This window comes from Macrotis lagotis, chromosome X (assembly GCF_037893015.1).
Source record: "Macrotis lagotis isolate mMagLag1 chromosome X, bilby.v1.9.chrom.fasta, whole genome shotgun sequence".
NCBI classification, from domain to species: Eukaryota; Metazoa; Chordata; class Mammalia; order Peramelemorphia; family Peramelidae; genus Macrotis; species Macrotis lagotis.
The window spans coordinates 119161699-119187065 of record NC_133666.1 but is presented as its reverse complement, the minus strand read 5'-3'; the positions used below and the strand labels follow the sequence as shown (position 1 = coordinate 119187065).

Sequence of the window (25367 nt, the reverse complement as noted above, 5' to 3'; positions counted from 1 at the left end):
ACACACACACACACACACACACACACACAAAACTGCCTCTGGCTCATGCTACAGTCCTTTGCCTTTTTGTCCAGTGTCCTTATAGGTCTCCAGGAAAAGTTGTTTGAAGCTCTGAAATATTGGCCAAACTATATCCTCAGTGAGGTTTCAGAGTATTCATACAGGAACAGATTATTGATCAATATGTAACATATGAACACTCCCTTCTCCCAACTGTAAGCTATACGTACAAACAAGGTTTTCCAATTCCTTTCACCTGCCTGATTTCAAGGCAGATTTTTCCTGTGGTTTTGACCCCAACTCAACATCAGAGTCAGGAAGAGGGTATGGTTACAAATCAATGAGGAAAGAGAACAATAGTCTTGGAGTTTTTTCTAGTGCCATTGAGGATATATTGACAACTGTCCCTCCTTCTCCCCCTTTTCAGGAATTATTGCCTTTTTAAGGGTCCTTTAATTAATTTTAATGATAACAGGCTAGGAAAAAAAAAAGACTAGAGCAAGCAAAAAAGGAGGTAGGTAGCAGGACTGTTAAGTTCCTTGAGGGCAAGGACTAAATTTGCCTCTTTTTGTATCTCGTTGGTGCTGAGTCATAGTAGGTACTTAATAAAGGTTAATTGAGTGAATCGTCAAGATGAATTTGCTATGTATGTGCCAACAATTGACTGTAGAATATCCGTCCCTGTTCTCAAGGAGGTAACACCCTGATGGGGTAGAAAACAGGCAAACTACTGTATACACATTATATAGACAGAATAAATAAGTCATCTTAGAAGGATGCCACTAGCATTAAATTAGGAGATTAGAAAAGGCATCTTGTAGAACATGGGGTTTTAACTGGGTGCTAAAAAGTACATCTTCTATCCAGTATCAGGATCTACTTTTACTGGGGATACACAGGGTCTGCTATAGATATCCCATTATCTAAAATTAAATATTCACATGGAATAGTAAATAAGAGTGATGGATTTAGAGTGAAGAACTGGGAAGAAATCCCACTGAACTCTCTAATTCCTTCCGTCTTGTTTCCTCACTTGTAAAATAAGGATGTTAATAGCCTCGAAGATCCCTTCCAGTTCTAACCATTTGATTCCACGATACTCCAAAGAGATAGAACGAACCTAGAGGTTTCCTCCAGAATCTAGATTGTACAGTCCTCGATTTCTCTATATACCCTCTGTCTCCTCAGCACCACCCCCTTTTTCCAAACTCTTTAAAAGATCAAACCTAACCTTTGAAATAAGTTAAACTAGCTAAGAACTGCAGGTAGAGCCATGCTGCTAACAAAACTTGCGACATTGTGAAAATTTAAGAGTAAGGGTCTTCTTACCATTCTATTTCACTAAACCTCTGACAAATTCTTTATTTTTTTTATGGGAGCTCCTAAAAATTCATCTTGAGATCCAGTTTAATCGAATACGTCTCGCCTTTTATCTTTAATGTTGTTCTGTAGTCTCTTTGAAGACTCGCATTCTGGTTTTTTCAGAGGATTGAGTCAGACCAAAAAGTCCATTGTGTGCACGGCTTTCTCTGAACTGGGTTTTAGGAAGAGGACTGCGATTGCTGCGGTAGAAGTGTCTGCTCTCCAGCTTCCCCATTCTGGGATAGAGCCGCAAACTGGGAGGGACTAAATTCCAAGCCCCAGCCCCATGTTCTCCAGTGCCCCTTACCCCGCCCCGCTGGATACGAGCAGCCCCAGTTGGACCTTGCTCCAGGTCAGCTGATAAAGTACAACGAATTCATGCCAGCCCCCCCCCCCCAGCAATGCCAATGCCCCTTCCCTCCCCGGAACGCAAACTTTGCTACCAGGACAGATCGACAAGAAGGTCAGACTTAAGGAGACTGACGTGTCCGGATGGTTGTAGCGGATTCTGTCAGTGGGGATTGCAACCCACTCTTGGGGAACTGGGTAAGCGTTTTACTGTCCTACTTTCCCCCTCACTTTGCTTCCTTCTGGGAGACCTCTGGAGGAGCTGGGTTTTCGGACCTGCTGGGAGAGGGACTAAAGAGTTGGAAGAGGGGACCCCTCCTCTACATCCCCTTATCTCCGCCCAGTCTTACACATACTCCGCCCTAGAAAAGAAATGCAAGTTTGACTGCTGGTGAGTTTGCAGGTCATCAAAGACAAAGCTAGAGGCGCCTCCTTTTGCTCACCCCTTTAGAGATCCAGCACCCCAAATCCTATAGCTCTCCCCGAACATGACCAGCATCAGGAGAACAGAGCCTGGAACTCCGAGTGCACGGCAGAGAGAGACACACTCAAGTCAAGATTGTTCTCCACTCCAGGACCTCTAGCTCACTTGAGAAGTACAGAAAGCAAAAGAGGAAAGTCTTTATGAAACAGGGACTTACTTCTGGGGCCTGTTGGAGTCTTATAAAAGACTTGCCTTATCTATACATCACCTCAGCTGCCTGGAACTGGGAAAAGATAACTTCATTGGCATGGGACAGGCACATCCCTGCCAGTTTTTATTTTTTTTTCTCTCGCTATAACAATTCACCACTCCATTGTCAAGGATGTGTAGACCCAGCCCTAAGATTTAAGCATAGGCTTACAGATCAGAGATTTCCAGAGGAGACAAAGCAAAGGGACTAAGACATAGGCCTGGAATTCAGTCTCAGAACCCTAGGGATGAGACTCACTTTTTCCTGGTCCTGCCTTTGCAATTATACAGTTAATTTTTCCAAAGAGATTCCCTGGGATCTGATCCCCAAGGCCAAGACAAAATTGACTTCACTTAATATTTTGAAGACTGGAAATGAACAGAGAAACCTACTTAGTCATTTTTAATTAAACAAATTAAATTCCTCATGTGTGCACAACAGTAAATGCTAGGGAATGATGTAAACAGAACATTTGCAATGTGATATGACTAGCAGTTCAAAGTTTATTTGAATTAGACTCTCCTCATAGGTGTAGATTTATTACTCAATCTTCTGTGTCTACTTGGAAGGTAAAGTTGGTGAGTGTTTGAGAGAGAAAAGAGATCCTGGTCTTTTGGCTCCTGAAAGAAGAGGCATGATTCAGGCTCTCTCTTCTCTCAAGCTCTCACCAACTCCACCTTCACAAAAGCATGGAGGATTGAGTAATCAATTTCTATCAAATGACTGAGCCATTCTTACATTAGTAAGAAAGAGAAGCCATAAACACAAATATTATATATCTTGATTTGCTGTTATAGTTAAATGTAAATCCCAAACTTCAACAGGAGAAATAAAGACAAAGCACTTGGAGCTGAGGAGATCAGGGAAAACTTCTTGGGAAAGAAACACCTGACCTGGGACTTAAAGAAGAAGGAAGAATTTCAGTAGACTGAGATGGAAGTGAATGTCTTCTTAGTTTGCACTAGGGGAGACTAGGAGATGGTTCAATTGTCCATTTTGGCTGGAAGTTACTGAATGCATTCTGGAAAAGGACATTTCAGATTGTGGATAATTTTTATATTTGTTGCTTCATATGCTTACTAGCTCTGTGACCTCAGGCAAATAATTTAGGCTAAGTCCTCAGTTTTCTCATCTGCAAAATAATAACACCCACCTCACTGAGTTGTTGTGGGAATCAAATGATACAGCATATATAAAACATTTTGCAAACTTTAAAGCACTAAATAAATGCTAGCTGTTACATTATTTTTGCTGACAATATGTTATATTACAAATACTATATATACATATATATATAGTAACTACAATAGTTGGCATTTAGTGCTTTAAAGTTTGCAAAATTTTCATTTTTTGTTAAAAATATTAATGATAATGTTCTCTGTCATTACCCTTCCTAATAGATCACACAGATCAAAGATGAGATAATCTCTCATCAAACTGAGAGCATTTCAATGCAAGGCCATTGTCCAAAAGTTCATACTATTCCTTCCTCCTTCTCCTCTTCTTCCTATCGCCTTTTCCACCCAGGAATATGAATAAAAGAGGGTTTAAGTAATAGGTGATTTGTAAAACAAGCACAGGAGGATCAGACATTGGGAAGCACGTGAAATATATGGTTCCATGCTCCTTTCATCAGAAACTTCAAGGGAGGGAATCCAGGTTCCCCTATCATCCGGGAACTTGTGTGTTCCATTTTATTTTTCCACCTCAGGGACTGAGATTTGGTGGGATAAAACCCATGACTAGACTTTGACTCTGGAGGAGTAAACCTTATTCTAAAGAAACAGGGTCAAATGTAAGATTTTAGGTCAATGAATCTGTTTTACTTGACTAAATAAGTTTGTAGTAGGAAGTTTAATTTTTCTTACCTTCTCAACGGGTATTGGAGGATAGGAGGACTAGAATGCAGACTTGAAAATATATCGCCCGCAATAGCTCTGGTGTGGGTCTGGACATGAACTTCTGAGAGTCAGCTCGGGTAGACAAACACATCCAAACAGGAAAGGTCGGGAAGTGAAAATCTACCAACTTTATTTTTGGAAACTCAGACGTTTTATAGCAGAAACTTATCTCAGGAATGACCAGTTAAAAGAGACCTGGTTTTACAAGTTCCTGGGTAAATTTACAATATTTGTTCTTAGAAAAAATGCATGCTTCTCTATCAAAGAAACCTTTTACACCATCCTGGAGCCACAGATTATCCTAGGTCAGGGTTCACTGGCTAGCCAAGGGATCCATACAATGAGCAATAATCCATACATACCTTTGATGAAGAAGATCACCAAGGATATGTGAATATCATTCCCTGGGGCTGGCCTTCTACAAAAATAAAATAAAATAAAATTGAATTTAAAAGAAACAGAATTGCTTAAAGGGTCTAGAATAACAGAAACAACTCTATTTTTTCTCTATTGTCTGTTATTCCAAACTAAGGTCCTAGCCCTTCTTTAATTCTCCTGTTGCTCTCAAAATAGCTTCAAACAAACAAACAAAAAAATTCCCAAAAACCTTTTGTGACTTTAGTTTCCTCACCAACTTCAATTCATTCTGTGTTATTGCATTCCTGACACTATTTTTACTGTGCCACACTCATATTCTTACCTCTTACTTGGCCTCCTTAGCATATATCCTCTGTGCATGACCCTGAGCTATTTAACATTTTTGAGAGTTACTTGGAAAAAAGGAATGTTTATCAAATATATAGATGACTGGGGCTGCTAAAGCACTAGCCCTGGAGTCAAGAGGACCTTAGTTCAAATTTGACCTCAGAAGTTTTATAATTACTTAGCTGTGTGACCTTGGGTAAGTCACTTAACCCCATAGCCTTACCAAAAAATATGCAGATGACATAGGAGGACAATCAAGATTCAAAAAGACATGGACAGACAAGAACATTGGGCTGAAAATAAGATGAACTTTGAAAAAAAGACACATTTAAAATTTTGCCCTTGGGTACAAAAAAATCAACTTCTTCAATACATAATGGGGGAGACTGATTTGACAACAATAGTTCTAGGTGGAATCCAGGAGTTTTTTTTTAAGGCAATGGAGTTAAGCAATTTGCCCAAGGTCACACAACTAGGCAATTATTAAGTGTCTGAGGTCACAGTTCAACTTAGATCCTCTTGACTCCAGGGCCAGGGCTCTATCCACAGAATCTAGATTTTTTAGGGGACTCAAAACCCAGTCTAAATCAGCAGTGTGGTGTATTAACAAATTAATGCAATCCCGAGCTGCTTTAAGAGGAGCCTGGCCTCCAGAAATGGGGAGGTGGTGAGTCTCCCTGTAGTCTTCTCTCATCTGATTTCTGGAATGTCAGGTTTTGGAAGGCGCAACTTAAGAGGGACATTGATAAGCTGGAGAGTACCCAGAAGATGATGATGATGAAGATGATGATAGCTTATATTTTATAATAGTATTTACAATATTCCAGACCCTATGCTAAGAACTTTATCAATGTTAACCCATTTGATCCTCATGACAATCCTGGGAGTTAGGTACTATATTATCCTAATCTTACAAATGAGGTAACTAAGGCAGAGAGTGGTTACTTCTTTCTCCTTGGAGATCTTCAAAACAGAGACTGGATGATCAGTATTATATAGGAGGAATTCTTTTTTCATGTATTGGTTGGAGTAGAGCAGAGGTGTCCAATATGCAGCCCTTGGGTCACATACTCCAAATCAGATTAAAATGTAACTGGATAATATTAAAATAAATAAAAATATAATAAAACACTTAAAACATTACATTTTAAATTAATCCAATGCATTGTGCAGGACTTCTTATGTACATATTAGAGGGTCCCAGTTTCTATTTGAGTTTGACAAGCTTAGACTAGAGGACCACTTAGGTACCTTCCAATTCTCAGATTATATGGTTATCAATGACAACTATTATCTTAGAGGATTTCAGTTACTAATGGTAACCCTTCCAGGGTTGATTTGCATTTTGAAAGGGATTCTTGAAACTAGCTCTGGGTTTTGAAAGTCATATCAACGCAAACCACCAGAAAGACACTGCTTGACCTTCTTATGCTATTGTTTAGTTGTCTCAGTCATGTCTGACTCTTTTTTGACCCCATTTGGGGTTTTCTTGGCAACGAAACAGGAGTGATTTGCCATTTCCTTCTCTTGCTCATTTGATAGATGAGGAAGCTGAGGCAAACAGGTCAAAGTGACTTGCCCAGGATCACACAGCTAGTGTCTTAGACCAGAATTAAACTCAGGTCTTCCTGACTCTAGTCTCTATCCACTGCCCCACCTACCTGCTGAAGACCCTCTTAAACTAAGTTTCTTCTTGCTGTGGCTTATGGGCAGCTGCTATCATAACCAAGGGCAGCTAGGGAGGCGGCCCAGTGGATAGAATACTGGCCTTGGAGACAGGAGGATGGAGTTCAAATCAAGCCTCAGATATTTGACTCTACTGTGTTACCTTGGGCAAGTCACTTAACTGTGATTGCCTCACATCTAGAGCCATCTCCAGTCATCCTGATTCATATCTGGCCCCAGATGGCTCTGAAGGAGAAAGTGAGGCTGGTGACTTAGCACAGCATCTTCCTCACTCAAATCCAATTCACATGCTTGTCATGGCATCACCTCCTGATGTTGTGGTCTTCTTCGAAAATCAAAGACCAAAAACAATTATCATAACCATCATGGTTCTATCACTACCTTTACCCAACCAAGTCCCTTCTTGAAAAATAAAGACTATATTTTGTATGTAATTAATGTGTATGTAACCTGTATGAAATATGAGGTCCTTGTCCCTAATACCACTTTCAATGGCAAGTTGAGTTGCCAGAGAAAATTTTCATTTTCCCCCGAAAGATTCTAGGTATACCCAAGGATGTCTTTCCTATCCTGTTAGCTCGAGCCCCTATTCTAAAATGTTTTTCAGTGACTTGATATAATTAATATTTCTCTTATGAATAAAAGAACAAAGTATTTATTAAGTGCTTAACTGTGCTAAAACACTGAAAATACAAATAGAAAGGAAGTTCCTTACATTCTAATAAAGGAGACAATACATGTGGACAGTAAGATGAAAAAGTCCCATGGTCCTTATGATGCAGGAGCAAAAGAGATGTTAATGCCACTTCTTTAATGTCATTTTTTAAATGTCACTATTCCCAAGGCTCTTAGGTTCAGGGTTGTGCGTTGTCATCATAAGGATCTGAGGGGACTTGGCACATGCTGCTGGCTCCTGACTGCCCCTCAAGATACCCTGCTACCTCATCAAGGCTGCTCTGCATGCCCTGTATTTGACAGTTGTTTGGGATGCCTGGCCTCCCCTCACATGAGTTGCTTCCTCAGATGATGGCTATAAGGGCTGATCTGGAAGCTGGACCAGTCAATGAAGGGATGCTGCCACTCTTGTACTCATCTTCCTGTTGGTGCCAGTTGATCAGTAGGTGGTGATGGTAGTGATGAGGAAAGTGGTCTCCTTGCCCACAATATCATGGATTGACCCACTGATTAGCACCACAATATTATTTAATCAATTGACAACAATCAGCTTTTACAAAAAGATTTTTACTGCGAAGATATACCAAGAGCAAAAGTACAAACACATTCACAAAAATTCAGGACACGTAACTCCCCTATATAAACTCAGTCCCTGGGGGAAAAGAACTCAAACAAATTTCTCAACACCAAAGTCCTTGACCCTGGCAAATGATTCAGAATGATATGATTTTGTCAGTGGAAAGGACATTAAATTAAATGTATTGCCATGTGATTCACCATGGAAACTTTCCTTGTGATTTGCTGCTGAAAACTTCTACAAGTGTAGTCTCTCCCTATTATAATGTAAAATATTTGAGGATTTAATAAATGTTTTTTCATCCATTCAAGGAACCTAAGCTTCTTAAGGGCAGGAACTATTTTATTTTCGTGTATCCAAATGTCTGACATAGTATCAGGCTCAAAGTAGGTAGTGGGTGCTTGATAAATACTTGTTTCCTGATCCCAACCTCACTTAATAGACAGTCAATAAACAATTTTGAGGGGTTTTATTTTTATTTTACTTATTTTTAACAAGGCAATGGGGTTAAGTGACAGCTAGTAAGTATCAAGGGTCTGAGGTCAAATTTGAACTCAGATCCTCCTGACTCCAGTGCTAGTGCTGTAGCCACTGCACCCCACCTAGCTGTCCCAATTAACGTTTATTAAATACCTACTATGTCCCATGAACTGCATAAAGTCCTGGGGGGAATACAAAAAGAAGCAAAAAGACAGTCCCTGCCCTCAAGGAACTTACAATCTAAATATTTACTGATTATTTAATCACTGTGATATTATTTACTGATTTCTTTCATTCCATGTCCCCTTTTACAATTGAAATATTCAACAAACAGGGCAGCTAGGTGGTGCAGTGGATAGAGCACCGGCCCTGGAGTCAGGAGTACCTGAGTTCTAATGCAGCTTCAGACACTTAATAATTACCTAGCTGTGTGACCTTGGGCAAGCTACTTAACCCCATTTGCCTTGTAAAAACCTTAAAAAAATATATTCAACAAACATATATTAAGTACCTAATCTGAATAACACACTGTGTTAAGTAATGCCATTGATCTATAGCTAAATGAGGTAATAACCTTGCATAATTTGCCATGGCATATTAGGAGGAGAAACAGGGAGAAGAAAAGAAAATCAGCAAGACAGGTCTTTGAAAGAGCAAGCTTGATTATGATAAGAGAGATGAGGATACTTATTTGGTTTTAGGATATATGGGTTAGGAGGCATTAATGTTCCTATGCCAGAGGCAAGTTCCAACCTAGATTTTCACTTGGGATAAGAGGTGGGATAAGACCTAGATTAGCATAGGAGAAAATGGAAGCTCTTGAGGGTAGAAATAGTAGCCCTGATTACAATCCAAGCAGGGGGAAAAAATCAAATGCAGGTTTCAGGTAAAGGCCATTTGATTTGACTTCTTTGTGTTGTTCTGGTATTTCCACATGCTGAAAAGTATGTCTTTAGATCACTAGATATATCTCCAGTGATCCTCTAGTCTAGAGCAAAGGTCTTTAACTTTTTTTGCTATTGACCCCTTAGCAGTCTGGTGAAAGTTATGGTAAATACATGAAATAAGAAAATACATAAAAGCAAAAAAAAGAAAATTAATTTTCTTAGAATCTAATTATCAAAATATTTTAAAAAACAAGTTAATGTACTCCAAGTTGAACCCCTATATTTAGAGTAAACCAACCATGATAACAGAGTGCACCAATAATAATCCCTTCTTGTTTTCTTTGGTACAGAGTTGGAATGAGACCCAGCCCCTGGGACTCCAGATGTTCAGCCCATACCTACTGAATGCAGCTGTGGCCTGGTTCCCCTCAATCTACTTATGGATCCTTAGCCCTTTCTACATCCTCTACCTTCGCCACAATAACAAAGGCTATATTCGAATGTCATGCCTCTTCAAAACCAAAATGGTAGCAACAGCTGGGTTCCTGGTCCTGCTATGAGCTTAAAGTCAATTAATTAACCAATAAGCATCTATCAAGGACTAGCTACCATATGCTCAACATTATCTTAAGCACTTTGGGGATATAGATGAAATTTAACTCTCCTCAAGGAAGTTAATGGAGGAGGAGAAGGCAATTATTACAAATAGAATAATCCAAAACCAGTGCAAGATAATCTATAACTAAAGGCTAAACTATAGTTTATAGATTATAATTTTTTAGGTAGTTCAAAGGATAGAGTGATTATAATGGTTGCAGAGACAATAATAGCTCACATATACATATTGAGGTTTTCAAAACGCTTTACATATTTATTTTGTTTGATCTTCACAACAACTCCATAAAGTAGGTTCTGTTATTATCTATATTTTAGATAATTACATTAAAACTCAGAGAGGTAAGTTATTTACCAGAGTCAAACAGCTATGAAATATATGAGACAAGATTCAAACTCAGATCATCCCTAATCAGAGACTGTCACTCTGTCCAAAATTTTTGCAAAGGAAGGTGTCTCTGAATGGATCTTAAAAGCATGACTTCTCACCCCAATTAGAAACTGGATGAGCTTTTACCATTCATTGTTCACTCCCTGCCACCACCATCTTCCCCTCTTTTTAAAATTTATTTTCTATTTTTTGCTTCTGATTAGTGCCTTTGGGGGTACTATTATCTCCCTGTAATTCAGATCTTTTGCTTTGTTTTGTTTTTGCAAAGCAATGGGGTTAAATGACTTCCCCAAGGTCACACAGGTAGGTAATTATTGTGTCTGAGGTAGAATTTTATCTTAGGCCCTCCTTATTCCCGAGCCAGTGCTCTATTCCCTGCACCACCTACCTGACTCATGTAATTCAGATCTTGAAGTCTTGTTGAACCATAATTCAGTCAACAACACAGAATAATATTGAATGCTATTATTATTATTATTATTATTATTATTACTATGTGTAATAATAGCTGTATTTGCTTATTTGGACAATAAGGAAGGGAGCAGTAATCCTTTTTAAGATAGTAAATCATTTTCCTTTCTGGCCTTAATTCACATCCCTAGAATTCAAGGCCCCATATCTATTCCATTTCCTCTAAGAGTAGATGGGTATATCTCCTTGTCCTTGTCACATCCCTAATTTGTGTAACTGCCCAAATCATCTTTCCTCTCTGAGATCTCATTTTCCTCATCTATAAAGGAGAGGATTGGTCTAAATGTTTCTAAGATATCCTTCCAATTCAGTATGCTCCAATTTGATTGTTCCCTTATAATAATGTGATGCTAAAAGTAGTAATAGCTAGCATTTCTATGGTTCTTTAAGGTTTGCAAAGCACTTTACATATGTTCTCATTTGTGATCCTCACAACAGTCTTTACAGAATGAGGAAACTAAGACTGAGATAAGTTAAGTGGCTTTTCTGGGATCACACACCATTAGTATGAGACAGAATTTGTACTCAGATCTTTCTGAGTCCAATTTCCATACTCTAGCGACTGGATGTGAGAGAGGACAGTAAGTGACTTTGGATTACCTTGGCTTTCTGCTTTTCTATTCCAAAATTAAATGAATTTCCCCATTCATCTTAGTTGCTAGGATTCATCTTGATCCTCCTATGCATTTCAAACATCATCTTCACTCTTTGGAAAATCAAAGGAGGAACCCCCCAAGCCTCTGAAATCCTGATCAATCCTACAGTTTGGTTTGTCACAAAGGTAATCACTAGAATTTAGCTTCTTTTATGCATTAGATTTTATCATCTCCTGGGCAATTTGGAGAAGGGAGGAAACCAAATGTGGGCCTGGGGCAAGAGAGTTTTCATTTTCTGCTGGGGATGAAAATTGTGAATTTTTTCAGGTCCTAAAAACCTCCCTTACTATTGCTTCCCTCCTTTTAGATCCTGGTGGTGTTCCTCATGCATTTAGAGAGACAGAAGGGCGTCCAGTCATCAGGAGTGCTGTTCATATACTGGCTACTCTGCTTCCTCTCCGTGGTGGCCACAGTCAGTGCTACAGTGTACAAAGCCCAGACAGGAGTAAGTGGTTGAGGGACATAGTGGACACAACCTGAGTTGTGTGAAATTTAGTTCAGTTCCATAAGTATTGATTGTTGTTGAGTTGTTTTTCAATCTTATCTGAGGTTTTATGACTCCATTTGGCAGAGATACTAGAGTTGTTTGCCTGGAGTCTAGTTCTTTTTTACAGATGAGGAAACTGAGGCAAAAAAATCACATATCCAGTAAGTATCCAAGTTCGGATTTGAACTCAGGAAGATGAGCCTTCCTGACTCCAGGTCCAGATCTCTATCCACTGTGCCATGCTGCAGCCCCATTTATGATGACTATTATCCACAAAGTCAAAAGCAAAGTGGCATGATAGAGGATGAGAGGTAGCCAGGCCTGAGTGTCAAATACTACCTCTCATAGCTACAGTCTGACCCTGGGTAAGTCCCTTAACCTCTACATGCCTCTAATGAACTAATGAACTTCTCATTAGTCCCTTAACCTCTACATGCCTCATTAGAGTTTGTTTCAATATCCTTTGATATTAATCATTCATCTCAGTTGTGTCTGGCTCTCTGTGATTCCATTTGGGGTTTTCTTGGTAATGACACTGGAGTGGTTTGCCATTTCCTTCTTCAACTCATTTTACACATAAAGAACCAAGGCAAAATGAAGTGACTTGCCCAAGGTCACACAGCTAATAAGTGTTTGAGGTTGCATTTGAACTCAAGTCTTTTAGAACATGGACTGGCCCTGTATCCACTGAACCATCTCACTGCAGCATCCTTACACCAATATTTTTTCCTAATATCTCTAACTCTTCCTTCTCACACTTTTAATTTAACTAGTTCTCCCCTCCCCCAAAGAGGGGATTCATTATATCCCTAGCACCTAGCACAGTGGCTACAGTACAGTCGGTGCTTAATAAAAACATCTGGGGATTTATTGATTGCTTTTGTGAGAAATGTAGGGTGTTGGTCTTCACAGGGTGTGGAGGGGAGCCTTACAGAATCCATTACAAAAGGGGAATTGTGAGAAATATAGGGTGATGGTCTTCACTGGGTGTGGAGGGGATCCTTAGGGAATTCATTACAAAGGGGGAATGGCCCAGCCAATCACAAGACTGGAAGAGTTTTCCTAATCCCATTCCAAGGATACCAAACCCCAATGGTCAAGAGTGACCTAGAGATCCTGACCTAATGCTACTGAGTTTGCTCAATTAAGTAATTGAATATTAACCCCCCCCCGGGGTTCTTTAGCATATCATGCATTGGATGATGTGGGGGGATCATATTAGGGGCATATCATGGAATGGGCGGACCTTTTAGACTGTAACTCAAACTCTGAGAGCCTATGAACATCCAAGAGGGAGGGGAAAGAGTTTCTGAGGACAATAAATTACCTGACTCCTGAGACTAAGATGTGCTTCACGCCTAGGAGTGAAGTACCTGTACCTTATAAGGTGTATCTTTCGAGATTCTTGAATAAAATGTACAATTTTCTCTCACTCTAGCAGGTTTTTCTTTTCATTCATTTATAACACTTTTATACTTCACAGGGCTTCCCAGAAGGCATCTTCCGCCGTCTCTTAGCCTATTTTTATTCAGCTCTGATTGGTGCACAGTTTGTATTGTCCTTCCTTGTTGACCAGCCACCTTTCTTCTCAAAAACCCGGCATGACTCAGTAAGTGCCAACCGTATCACTCTTCCCCAACCTGTCATAAAATAAATGGAGAAAGTGCCCCTTCTCTGAGCATCTGAACCCTTTCCCAGTAAAGAGGGACAAGGCAATGGGGCAGAAAGGTAAGACTAGACTTCAGAATACCTGGGTTTTAGTCCTGGCTCTCTCACTCCACTAAGAATAACTATGTCACCTCTTAGACCTGGTTCCTCAACTGCAGTGGGGTGAACTGTAGGATCTCCAATGTTTTACAATTTTTTGAATCTATGACTCTAAAATTAGTTATTTATTGAATTACACATGTATGTAACACTTTGTTAGAGACTTAAAGAAAGATGAGACACATGATCTTGCCTGGAACATCAAAATCAACTTCCTTTTCACTCTTCCAGAACCCATGTCCAGAGTCTGGAGCCTCATTCCCTTCCAAAGCGACATTCTGGTGGTTTTCTAGGTAAGAAAAAAGACAAGTAGTAGGATATTGTTATTAATTACCCTTTAAGGCTCTTGACCATTATTTTATTTTCTTCCCCCTCTGAATTTAATTGCTTTAAGCATTATAGGCTATAGAATCGAATGGGACATCAAAAGAGCAAGTTTTTGACTCTAAGGAAGTGTAACTTTGTTTAATATTTATAGTTGTCCAAAAATAGAAAAGACTTGGAGGTAGCTGGTTCTATGTCATTAGTGGGGACAGGGGAAATCTTTAGGCAAAAGGCTAGACAACCATCTGTTAGGGATATCTAACCTTGGGATACTTATTTAATTTGCCTGGGCCTCCCTTTCCTTATCTGTAAAGTGAAAGGATTGGACCAGATGACTTCTGAGGTCTCTATCATTTCTAAATCTATAAATTGATACATCTATTTCCCTGTGATTCTAGAAGGAATTATTGATCAGATGCCAGTTGAACACAATGGTCTCTAAAGTCCCTTACATCTCTCTGTCATTGTAAGCAAGTAGTCCAACCTGCTCTTTAATAAAGGGGATAATTGGGGCTCATAAAGGACAAATCATCTTGTCAAGGGGCACACAGGTAGTGAATAGTAGTACTCATATTTAAACCCAGATCCTCTGATTTACAAGGGTTTCTCTTTCTACTGGGACTATACCATTCCATCTCTTCTTTAAATGGCCTTCCTATCTCTGATCACTCAATCCCACAAGGTCCCCCAGATCTGTTTCCCCTACTGTCATCAGGTATAACTGTTTTGTAGTTTCCCTTCTCTTGGGGACAATTCAAACACTAATAGCTATGCCACTTGAATTCAGTTTTTTGGTGCTTGAGATTCTTGAATTCAGTTTTTTGGTGCTTGAGATTTTGTTCTTTGGTCATATCAGTAACCTTCTTAGAATTTGCTTATTGATTTTTCTGCATCTATCTCCAAAGTTCAAATTGAGTTTGGTCCACTGAGTGTGATCTGAGCTGGGATAGCAACACCCATATAAAGAGGTTCACTTTCTTGCTTCTTTAGCAAATTATGAATGCCCATGTTTCCTTTCTTTGTTTCTTTTTTTTTGGAGACTTGATCTCTCTATCTCTCCCAGCTTAGAGGTACAGTGGCTTCTCATGCGTCTAATCTCATTACTTACTGACACAGGAAATCTGACCTGGGTCAAGACAACTTGATGACCCCAGGTTTCATGACTCACTGTTTGATGGTCTTACAAGTTGCCTTATCTCATTGCAACTCAGAACCTACTGAAGTCAAAAGATCTGTCCAGTAGCAGAGATTCCTGGCATGTGCAACCAGATACAAAGATAAAAACAAGACTATCTCTGCCCTCAGAATACCTATGTGCTACTTCAGGGATACCTCATGTACACAGAAAAATAAATACCAGATTATTTAAAGGGAGAGAGAGAGAGAGAGAGAGAGAGAGAGAGAGAGAGAGAGAGAGAGGTGACATCTGAACTAAGACTTGATGGAAAAATAAAGATTCTGAAAGCAGCAGTGAGGATGGATGGAGCACCTTCTAGGGATAGGGAACAGCTTGTATAAATGAACAGACAAAGGAGATGAATTATTAAGTTAAAGGATCAGCTAAGCAGTGCAGTGGAAAGAGCACTGGTCCTGGAGTCAGAAAGACCCAAGTTCCAATCCAGTCTCAGACACTTACTAGTTTGATTTCCTTCTCCCTTCAGCAGAAGAGAGATAGGGCTGGCAGAAGATGAGATAGGGTTAAAAGGAGATGATGGGGTTGTCATTGGTAACTGCCTAGAGGATATTCTTTTACAGGCTGGTGTGGCAGGGCTACAGGAAACCCTTAGAGCTGGATGACCTCTGGTCACTTCAGAAAGAAAATTCATCTGAGGAAATCATATCCCAACTTGAAAGAGAATGGAAGAAGATCTGCAATGAAGCCCAACAGTAAGTGCTCTAAGGACAAAAGCCAGTCCAGCCCATACATAATGGAGAATCCAGCAAACTTGAGTTTTGGTCTTAAACTATTTTCCCTCTCAGGGTATCCTCAACCAAATCATAACTTCTCCTTACTCCTATCCTGTGCCCTACCTTTCCTCTCAAGTGACTATCATCTACTTTCTAATTGTCAATAATAGTCATAATCATTATATTTTTAGATCTTAAAGGTTTAGAGTCCTTCAGAGTAACATTCAGATGAATTATTGGTAAATAAGTGAGTCTGAGAAACAACATACAAAAAGGATTATTTTTATTTTTCTGTTTGCAAGACTGGCTTCATATTAGTTTTCTAAAATGTCAAAGGGCAAAGGATTGTTTATTGAAAGCTGAGTTCCACCCCTGCCATCAAGGGATCGTTTCATACCTGTATCAAAGGTCTGCCTGGTTAGTTCAGTTGAAAGGATTATAGTGCTTAATAAGGTTGCTTCACCAAAAGCACAAGGCAGAGACTTAACCCCAGCATTCATAGGTCTGCACCCTTGTTCACAAGGGATCTGTATAAGGGAATATGGATGGTTCAGAGCAAATGCATTTTTACTATTTGAAATATCCAGGACAGTTACATGGCACAGTGAATAGAGTGTAAGGCCTGGAGTCAGGAAAATTAGTCTTCCTGAGTCCAAATCTGGTCTCAGACACTTACTAATTGTGTGACCTTGGGCAACTTATTTTACCCTTTGGCCGCAGTTTCCTCATCTATAAAATGAACTAGAGAAGGAAATGACAAACAACTCCAGTGTCTTTACCAAGAAAATCCCAAATGGAGCTACAAAGAGTCAGACACTACTGAAAAATAACTGAACGAGAAAATGGACAAGATGACCACCAATATCCCTTTCAAATAAAATTTTTTAATCCTATGAACTCTAAGCAGATGGAACAGTGGCATTACCTTTGTATACAGATAACAAGTAAGGGAATTTGTACCCAGGGAGCTAGTCTGATTTAGAACTTGTTTCTTCCTTTTTTAAGGACCAAAGATGAAATAGAATTTGAAAGAAGTAGAAGAACCAGAGTGGAATCAACATTCCCTTCGGAGACTGAAGCTTTCCTGCAAGGGCACCAGAGTTCTCGATTCCCTTTGCTGAAGGCAATCTGGAAAGTGTTTAATGTCACCTTCCTCCTTGGTACTCTCAGCTTAATCATTGGGGATGTTTTCAGGTTTGCTGTCCCAAAGGTCCTGAGGTAGGTCCAGCTTCCTGTTTGTCTTCCCAGGGCAGGAGCTACCCCTCCAAGGGCAATATTCTTTAGTTGACAGTCTCAAAGAAGGTACTGATGGTCCCCAGTCTCATTTTTCTTTACCTCTAGAGGTTCCTTTTCCTTCCTTGCTCTTTGTCCTTGAAGTAGGAGCCTGGATCAGGTGCAAGTGAGTGGGTAAAAAAAGAAATAAAAGAGGAAAAAGAAAAAGAAGAAAATGACCAGTCTCATTCAATCCTTGTTGAGGCAGCTAGGTGTCAGAGTGGAGAAGGCATCAGACTTGGAGTGATGAAGATCTGAATTCAAATCTCTATTCAATTCAAATACAGCAATAAAACTTTTGAAGTTTTCTAAAAACAATCCTGCTTCAGACACTTACTATTTATGTGATCCTGGACAAGTCTCTTAACCTTTCTCAGTCTCCTCCAAAAAATAGGATGAATACTAGCATCTACCCCACAGGGTTGTTGTCAGGATCAAATAAGATAAAATATGTAAAACACTTTGCTAATCTTAAAGAACTGCATTAATGCAGCCATCATTATCTTCATTAATAATAATAATAATAATGGTAATAATAATAATTATTATTATTATTTAAATATTGCTTGGAAAGAGATAGCCCAGATTTGGGCAAGTGACTCCTGCAATGAATGGCTTCCCTCACTGGTTGTCCTTTGTCCTGGAGCTTTTTTCTAGAGTTCATCAGTGATCCTGAGGCTCCAACCTGGAAGGGCTATTTCTATGCTGTACTACTTTTCCTTTCTGCCTGCCTGCAAACCCTGTTTGAGCAACGCCACATGTATGTGTGCATGGTCCTGGAGCTAAGACTGAGAACAGCTTTGATGGGCCTGGTGTACAGAAAGGTGAGTCCACGCCATCTGGACAAATCAGTGACTACCCAGGTACAGAGTGACCCTCAAGGTACAGAGTGTTTCTGGGGAAGCAGCCTTTTTTAAAAACACCTTCTAATATTTAGGAGGAAAAGAAAAAGACAGAAGCCTCAACAACTTTCTGTGATATGAGCCTCCAGAAACTGTGATGAAGTTCTATCTGCCATAGATTTTTGTGCCCTTTTCCTTTTAGCATCTTTCCCATCTCCCCAAAGACATTCAACCAATTCAGTACTCTACTCTGTACCAAAGGAACAAAAATCTGATAAGTAACTTCTTAGTGTGAATTAATTTAATATTTCTATAACTACTCTCATTGGTAGCTAGGTCTTATTTCCATAATTAACTAGTGTATTCAGACCTACTAGCTGTATGATCCTAGGCAAGTCACTTAGCCCTGATTGACTCATCGGTAAAATGAAATGGAAATGCCACTCTAGTAACTTTGCCAAGAAAATGGAAAATAGGGTCATGAAGAGTTGGACACAATTGAATCAAACAATAATAATAACAAATCTAGAGCTAAAATGTTCCTCATCTGAGCTAACCCCTTAATTTAAAATATTTTTATACTGAACTTAAACACCTCAAAAAAGATCATTATCATACACAGAACAGAATAAAAGAGGGGATTCTCTGTGTAACTGTTACTCTCCATACTGCTTCCTTTTTAAAAAAATTCTATATATTACTTTCTTTTTTTTAGGTTTTTGTAAGGCAAATGGGGTTAAGTGGCTTGCCCAATGCCACACAGCTAGGTAATTATTAAGTGTCTGAGACTGGATTTGAACCCAGGTACTCCTGACTCCAGGAGTGCTTTATCCACTGTGCCACCTAGCTGCCCTATATATTACTTTCAAAACTGCCCTGCTTTATCTGTGCTTCTTATTATTCTCTTCTGTGCATTTAAAAAAAAGAAGTTTCCGAAACTCTCTTATTTTTGACATAACTAATGCTACTGCTAACCCTCCCCTTCCCTTAATCCTCCAGTGAAAAATGAGAAAAAGAAAGAGGGACGGGGAAAACTTCATGACATAGAAATATGCTATATGATGGTTATAACCAAAAAAAAAAAAGTATGCCTCTTTTTTTGTGCCTTGAGTATATCTCTTTATTAGGAGGTCAACTCTTCATTTTACAGTTGAATAAACTAAGGTTTATAGAGTTTAAATGATTTGTTCAAGGTCATCCAGATTAAAAGTGACAAGTCAGCTCAAGTCCTATGATTCCAAGTTCATGACCATTTATCATGCCAATTTGCCACTCCTAGTGTTTACTTTTCTTTGAAAGATTGAGCTTCTATCCCTGACTAGAGGCATAGGGGTTACACATGGACTTCATGACACTCTGACTGGCACAATAGCTTTGACCTGCTCCATTCTGAACTAATATTTCCCTCCTTAATTAAATTGGTAATACTGTTCAGCCTTAGTGAGGACATTCAATCTGCAAAGCCCAATCAACTCAGAACTTTTGGGGGGGGGGAGGGGTTTGTAAGGCAAACAGGGTTAAGTGGCTTGCCCAAGGCCACACAGCTAGGTAATTATTAAGTGTCTGAGACTGAATTTGAACCCAGGTACTCCTGACTCTAGGCCCAGTGCTCTATCTATTGTACCACCTAACCACCCCAACTCAGAACTTTTAAGCTCAAAAGATCCACCATCTTCATATTATTGAAAAGGAATGGTACAATTTCAGAAGACCTTTTTGGGCACCCCTCAAATCATTCTATTTCTCTATAAAAGACCAGATTGTTCTTCTGTTTCAGAGGTAAGAGGACTGAAGAGAAAGTTCCTCTTTCCCTGTTCATATCCTCAAGATATTCTTTCATCTCGTATAGGCTCTAGATTTTATACTACTGAGAAAGCAAGAAAGGGATGCTAGTGTACTAAAGTTGATTTGAAACAAATGAATGATTTGTTCTGCATCTAGACTGGATATATAGGAGGGAATGACCTGAACTAGTGCTATAATCAGGGATGTGCTGGTAAATGGGGTGGAGGAAAGGGAGTATACCACAGAGAATGCATATTTGATACACTTTTAAGTTTGATCCTCAGTATTAAAATATTCTCCATTATTTTCTTGAATCTAAACTGGGTTTAGACAAACTACAGTCCACTAGCAGTCTGTTTTTTTAAATGATCTTGTCTTTAAGTATAATAAAATTTTAAATTAAGATGTAACAAAATTCTATTTAAAAATGTAAAAACCATTTAGCTCCTAGGTCACACAAAAAAAATAGGTTCCTACAGTTCGACAAACTGGTTTAGACAATCAAATAAATAAAATTCAAGCCCTAATTTGTAGTGTATTCTGATTTCCAAGTACTCATATTGAAAATTTAAAAGTGGGTACCGCCAATATATGTTGGTTCTAGCACACCCCTAATTGTAATATCTGCTGAATAATAAATGAATGCAAGAGTTGGTATAGATTCAATAAAAACAAAGAAGTGACAGGTAGCCTAATGGAATCTGTCCTTATTCTCTGAATGTGGTTGTTAAGGCTTCTACTACTCCAAGTCCTTAGTGATCTTTCATCTGGAAAACCCTTCCTTTTCTAAGATCTAAGAAATCTTTACTCTTGGTCTAACCCAGGTTTTAGTTCTCTCAAATGCTATGAGGAAAACTGCTGCAGTGGGTGAGATCATCAACTTGGTGTCTGTGGATGTACAGCGGTTAATGGATGCTATTTTGTATCTGAATGGTCTTTGGCTCCCCGTGATCTGGATGATCATCTGCTTCACATTTCTTTGGCAGGTAAGAGCAACCCTAGGTTTCCTATTAAAGAACTAGGAAACAGGAGGGAATCTACGTTTGATTGAAAAACTCCATGAATATGTAATCAAGAATCATTAAAACTTAACTCAAGCTTATCATTCTTTTCACTTAATCATATTACAATGGCTGACCCAGCTAGTAAATAGGGAGCAATATAGTACCTGCAGTTCCTTCCCCACAAGATTATTTTTAAGTACCAGATGTCATAGGATCATTTGCAGATGGAGAAATTAAGACTTACGGGAGCTTAAGTGATTTGTTCAAGGTCACTTATATAGTAAGTGGGTGAGCTAGGATCTGAACACAAGACCTTTGAATTCAATTAAATTATGCTGCTTGAAGTATTTATTTATGAATATTTTATGCCTGGGCCCATGATCAATTTTTCTAAAAGTTCCCTTGACAGATTAATATGTATATTCTTTTTTATTCCCATCCATTAATCACTACTGATTATATTAAACTTTTCTTAAGCTCTGTTAAGGTTCTTAATTTCATTATTAATGATTTATTTAGGTCTGAAATAGTCACATTAAATTTCTCCAATTTTTTAGTTTTGCTTAATAGTTTCTATTTTTCTCTATCATGTGATTAACTTTTCCTTCTAATATTTAAATATGTCATTGAGTGCCTGCATGTATATTAAGTACTGACATTATTGCGTCATCTATGGTGCCTTTAGGAATATTACAGTTTCTAATTACTTAGTTTTTAAACCTATGCTTCTTCTCCCTCTTTTTCTCTTTCTTCTCCTTCTCTCTTTCTCTTTCTCCTCCTTCGTTACCTCATCTCCTTCTCTTCCTCCTTCTCCTTCCTCTTCTCATTCTCCTTTTCCTCCTTCATTTTTATTATTTTTTCTTCAAAAAGCTAGGATGCAGGGAATTATGAATATAATAGGAGATTTGTAATTAAAAACAAATTTTGTAATCCTTTATTTCTTTAAACTTTGTAAAAATGTAAAATGTTATCTGCTCCTGGAATGTAAATTGGCTCCTATTGTTTCATGGCCTGGGCAGTTTTTTGTTTTTGGTTTCTTGAAACATAACTCTGTAAAAACAGGCTTTTAAAAAGTTTGACTTTTAAATGAAGCTATTTGACTATATCTTTAAACCCAAATCACTCTGGCTTTCACTGAATTGTCAAAAATAGCCCCAAACCTAGCCTGCAAGTCTCATTGTTTAGGTTTTGAAGACTTGAATGAAGGTAAATAGCAAATGTTTTCTTTTCTGGTCAGAAACTGAGGATCTTCTGCTCCCAGACTGATATTTTTGTCTCAACTCTTACCTATTCCTTAGTCACTAAATGGATATTGCTTCAGACATACTGAGACTTGAGAAAGACCAGAAAGACCAAAGTTATGCACTGAAAACTGGGCAGTTAGTCTAGACCTTTATCTTGGATTTTTTTTTTAGGTTTTTGCAAGGCAATGGGGTTAAGTGACTTTGCCCAAGGCCACACAACTAGGTAATTATTAAGTGTCTGAGGGCAGATTTGAACTCAGGTACTCCTGACTCCAGGGCCCCTGCTTTAACCACTATGCCACCTAGCTTCCCCTTGCCATTGGATTTTGATGACTCTGGAGGAGAAAGTGAGATTGATTTTGCACTGCTCTACCTCTCTTATATCCAATTAATGTTCAAGTTAAGACAACACCCTCAAGGTCCTCTTTAAAAACAAAGAATGAACAATAGTCACCACAACAGGAATCTGAAATAATTACTATTCCCCTTGCTAAATTCTTCTCCTGCTCTTCATTTAACTCTGTGAATCTTTATATTTCAAGTACATTTTGTATAAACATGTTAATGAATTCTCCTTTTTAATCCATAATACTTCCATTTTGTAGGTGAGTTCATTATATTCACTGTTATGGCTAATTGTGTATTTCTCTTTATCATAAATTCAACTTTTCCTCTTGTCCCTTTTCAAAAAAAGTAGAAAAAATGAAGGAATGTAATAAATGTCAGTACTCTATAACTGAAGTGATCCATTTTTACCCTCTGCTTCTTTATTCACCTAGGCCAGTCTGTTTTAGGAGGGATTGGGGCTGCCAATTAAAGATTGAGAGGTCTTGAATAGTAAATGAATTCACATACATCCCTGGGATTTAAAACTGCTCAGGATTTATTATAAAAGGCTAACAAAGAATACAGATTAAAAACCTTTTCTCCTCCTAGAAAAGCAGTTAAGCACTTTGAGAACAGAGACAGAAAGAGAGGAAGGACAGACAGTCGTAAGGGCTGACTTAGTCTGACCACATGGTATAGGGACCAGTGGATCTAGACTGGAAGCACATGGTCTGAGAGAGACAGACAGACAGAGACACACACACACACACAGAGAGAGCGAGAGCGAGAGAGAGAGAGAGAGAGAGAGAGAGAGAGAGAGAAAGGCTGACGCTTATCTTCTGAACTTAAATGTAATTCTGTAGTGGGTTGGACAAAGGTTGGCACTTGGAGAGTGGACTAGCACCTGGCTCAGGTATTCTCCAATAGGCAAGCTATGTACTGATCCTTCCTATCCTAAGGTACGTGACCCCTAAGTCCAACATTTCCTGTCACACCAGCATAAGCTTGACCCATCAAGGAGATGGTACAAATTTTACATTTAACCATGAAACAATAGGAGTCAATTTACATTCCAGGAGCAGATAACATTTTACATTTTTACAAAGTTTAACGAAATAAAGGATTACAAAATTTGTTTCTAATTACAAATCTCCTATATTCATAATTCCCTGCATCAAGACCCAATCTCTAGTTCTTAAATTTTCTTTTTTTTTTTTAATATCCCCTTTACAAACAAGCCTGAAGTTATAGTTTGCTTTGCTTATGACTTTTCCCTTCCCTACTCTATTCTTCCTCTTCTTTACTCTCACTGTGCCTTGTGTTTGTACACAGGCTATTTTTTTTATACAAAAAAATTTTCTTTTTCTGTGTATGTACTCAGTCTTCTGTTATCTGATTCATAGAATGACCTCTAGATTTCCTCTTTCCTTGCCTTCATGTTTCTATATTCTTTTCACATGTTACCTTTATGTGAAACAGTAAGTTCCTCTCTCTTTTTCTTAATATCTTTCCCACTATATTTCTTTTCCCCCACCCTTTTCATTCTTAAAATCAACAAAAGTACCCAAGTACTGTGTTATTTTATCTAATGCCTTCTGTGACTCTTGAAGACATTCAGATCCTGAAGGGACACTTGTCTTATTACCCCATTAGAATATACTCATTTTATAATATAAGCAGCTAGCCTCTTCTTATGGCTCAATTATATTTGCCTTTCTCAGTTTATCATATCTTCTGTGTTTATATTTCAAAGTTTCTATTCAGTTTCTGTCTTTTTCATCATAAATGTTTGAGGGTCCTTAATTATTATAAGTTAGTTTTCCCCTTTAGTATTATGTTCAGTTTTATAGATAAGTTGTTCTTATCTGTAAGCTTTTATTTCTTGACTTTTAGCATATCATATTCCAGGATTTTATTTTTTTATTTTTCTCTACTACTTTATTGTGTGACCCACTTTTTTTGTTTCTTTGGGGGGGGGAAGGGCTACCTTATCCCTACCCTAATGCCTCCTCTAAACTGAAAAAAAAAAAAGAAAATCCTCATAACAAATACGTTTATCATGGTTCTAGATCTGGAAAGGGAGGAAAGGGACCAGGTAAATGGTCACAAGGTGGTTATCAAGAAGACAACCAGGAAACAAAATGACCAGGGGGACCTGATGAGGTCCTATGAAATGTTCACCAATCAGACCAGTAGGATTCCCAGGTGAGGTGTTCCAGAGATGAAAAGGTAATATCCACAGAGGATGATTTCTGATTCAAGAGACAAAAAAGCTGGAGAGGAAGTGACAAGAGAGTAAAGTGAGGCAAAACATTGAATTTGAGGTAAAGACTTCACTTCAAATCTTGATCCTGCTACTTATTATCTGAGAACCTTAAACAAATAACATCACTTCCCTAGCCTCAGGCTTCTCATCTGCAAAAGAGACACTTGGACTAAATTGGCTCTTTAAGTCCATTTCTTCTCCTTTTAGCAGATAGAGAATTAGGATGATGCATATTCATTTAAGAGTTTCTAGGAATCAAGCACCTTTTCCCAAACTTTGCCAGAAATTCCTGCAGATTCAATTAATTATGGCTTACATTGTTCCCTTTTCTCAGGTTTGAACCAAACTACCATTAACTAAAATCATTTCCGAGTATTGACTCTATGAAATAATAAAGACCAAGACAAGAAGACATGCCCCCATTCTCCCATTATCCCCAGGGATCACTAGTTTTTTTTTCACTTTGTCATTCAAGATCAGGCTTTCAACTACAAGATTTAATTAAATTTCACTTTCTGACAGTCTCTGACTTTTAAACCTCCTGTTTGAATCCAAGCTACTTTTCCTTATGACCACGAGGTGGCACCATTGCATCAAACAAATTGAGTTTGCACTTCCATTCCATTCCAAGTCAATGATAAAGTATTTGAAATATTTCTAGCTTTTTAAAGTGTTCCTTTGGGTAGGGCCCCTGAAATAACAAGATATACCCA

General features: G+C 38.6%; 1 protein-coding gene across 3 annotated transcripts in view; it reads left to right on the top strand.

Moving 5' to 3' along the window:
* The first annotated feature begins 1755 nt into the window (after window positions 1-1755).
* ABCC6 (ATP binding cassette subfamily C member 6) overlaps window positions 1756-25367 on the top strand; it is a 67492-nt gene continuing 43880 nt past the window's right edge. For all 3 annotated transcript variants that reach the window (XM_074207454.1, XM_074207455.1, XM_074207456.1), the window contains exons 1-10: window positions 1756-1908; window positions 9646-9822; window positions 11428-11553; window positions 11736-11873; window positions 13399-13524; window positions 13914-13975; window positions 15762-15893; window positions 16920-17132; window positions 17833-18010; window positions 20638-20799. In XM_074207454.1, the coding sequence (XP_074063555.1) occupies window positions 1855-1908; window positions 9646-9822; window positions 11428-11553; window positions 11736-11873; window positions 13399-13524; window positions 13914-13975; window positions 15762-15893; window positions 16920-17132; window positions 17833-18010; window positions 20638-20799 (1368 nt within the window). In that variant the 5' untranslated portion in view covers window positions 1756-1854. The remainder of the gene's footprint in view (window positions 1909-9645; window positions 9823-11427; window positions 11554-11735; window positions 11874-13398; window positions 13525-13913; window positions 13976-15761; window positions 15894-16919; window positions 17133-17832; window positions 18011-20637; window positions 20800-25367) is intronic.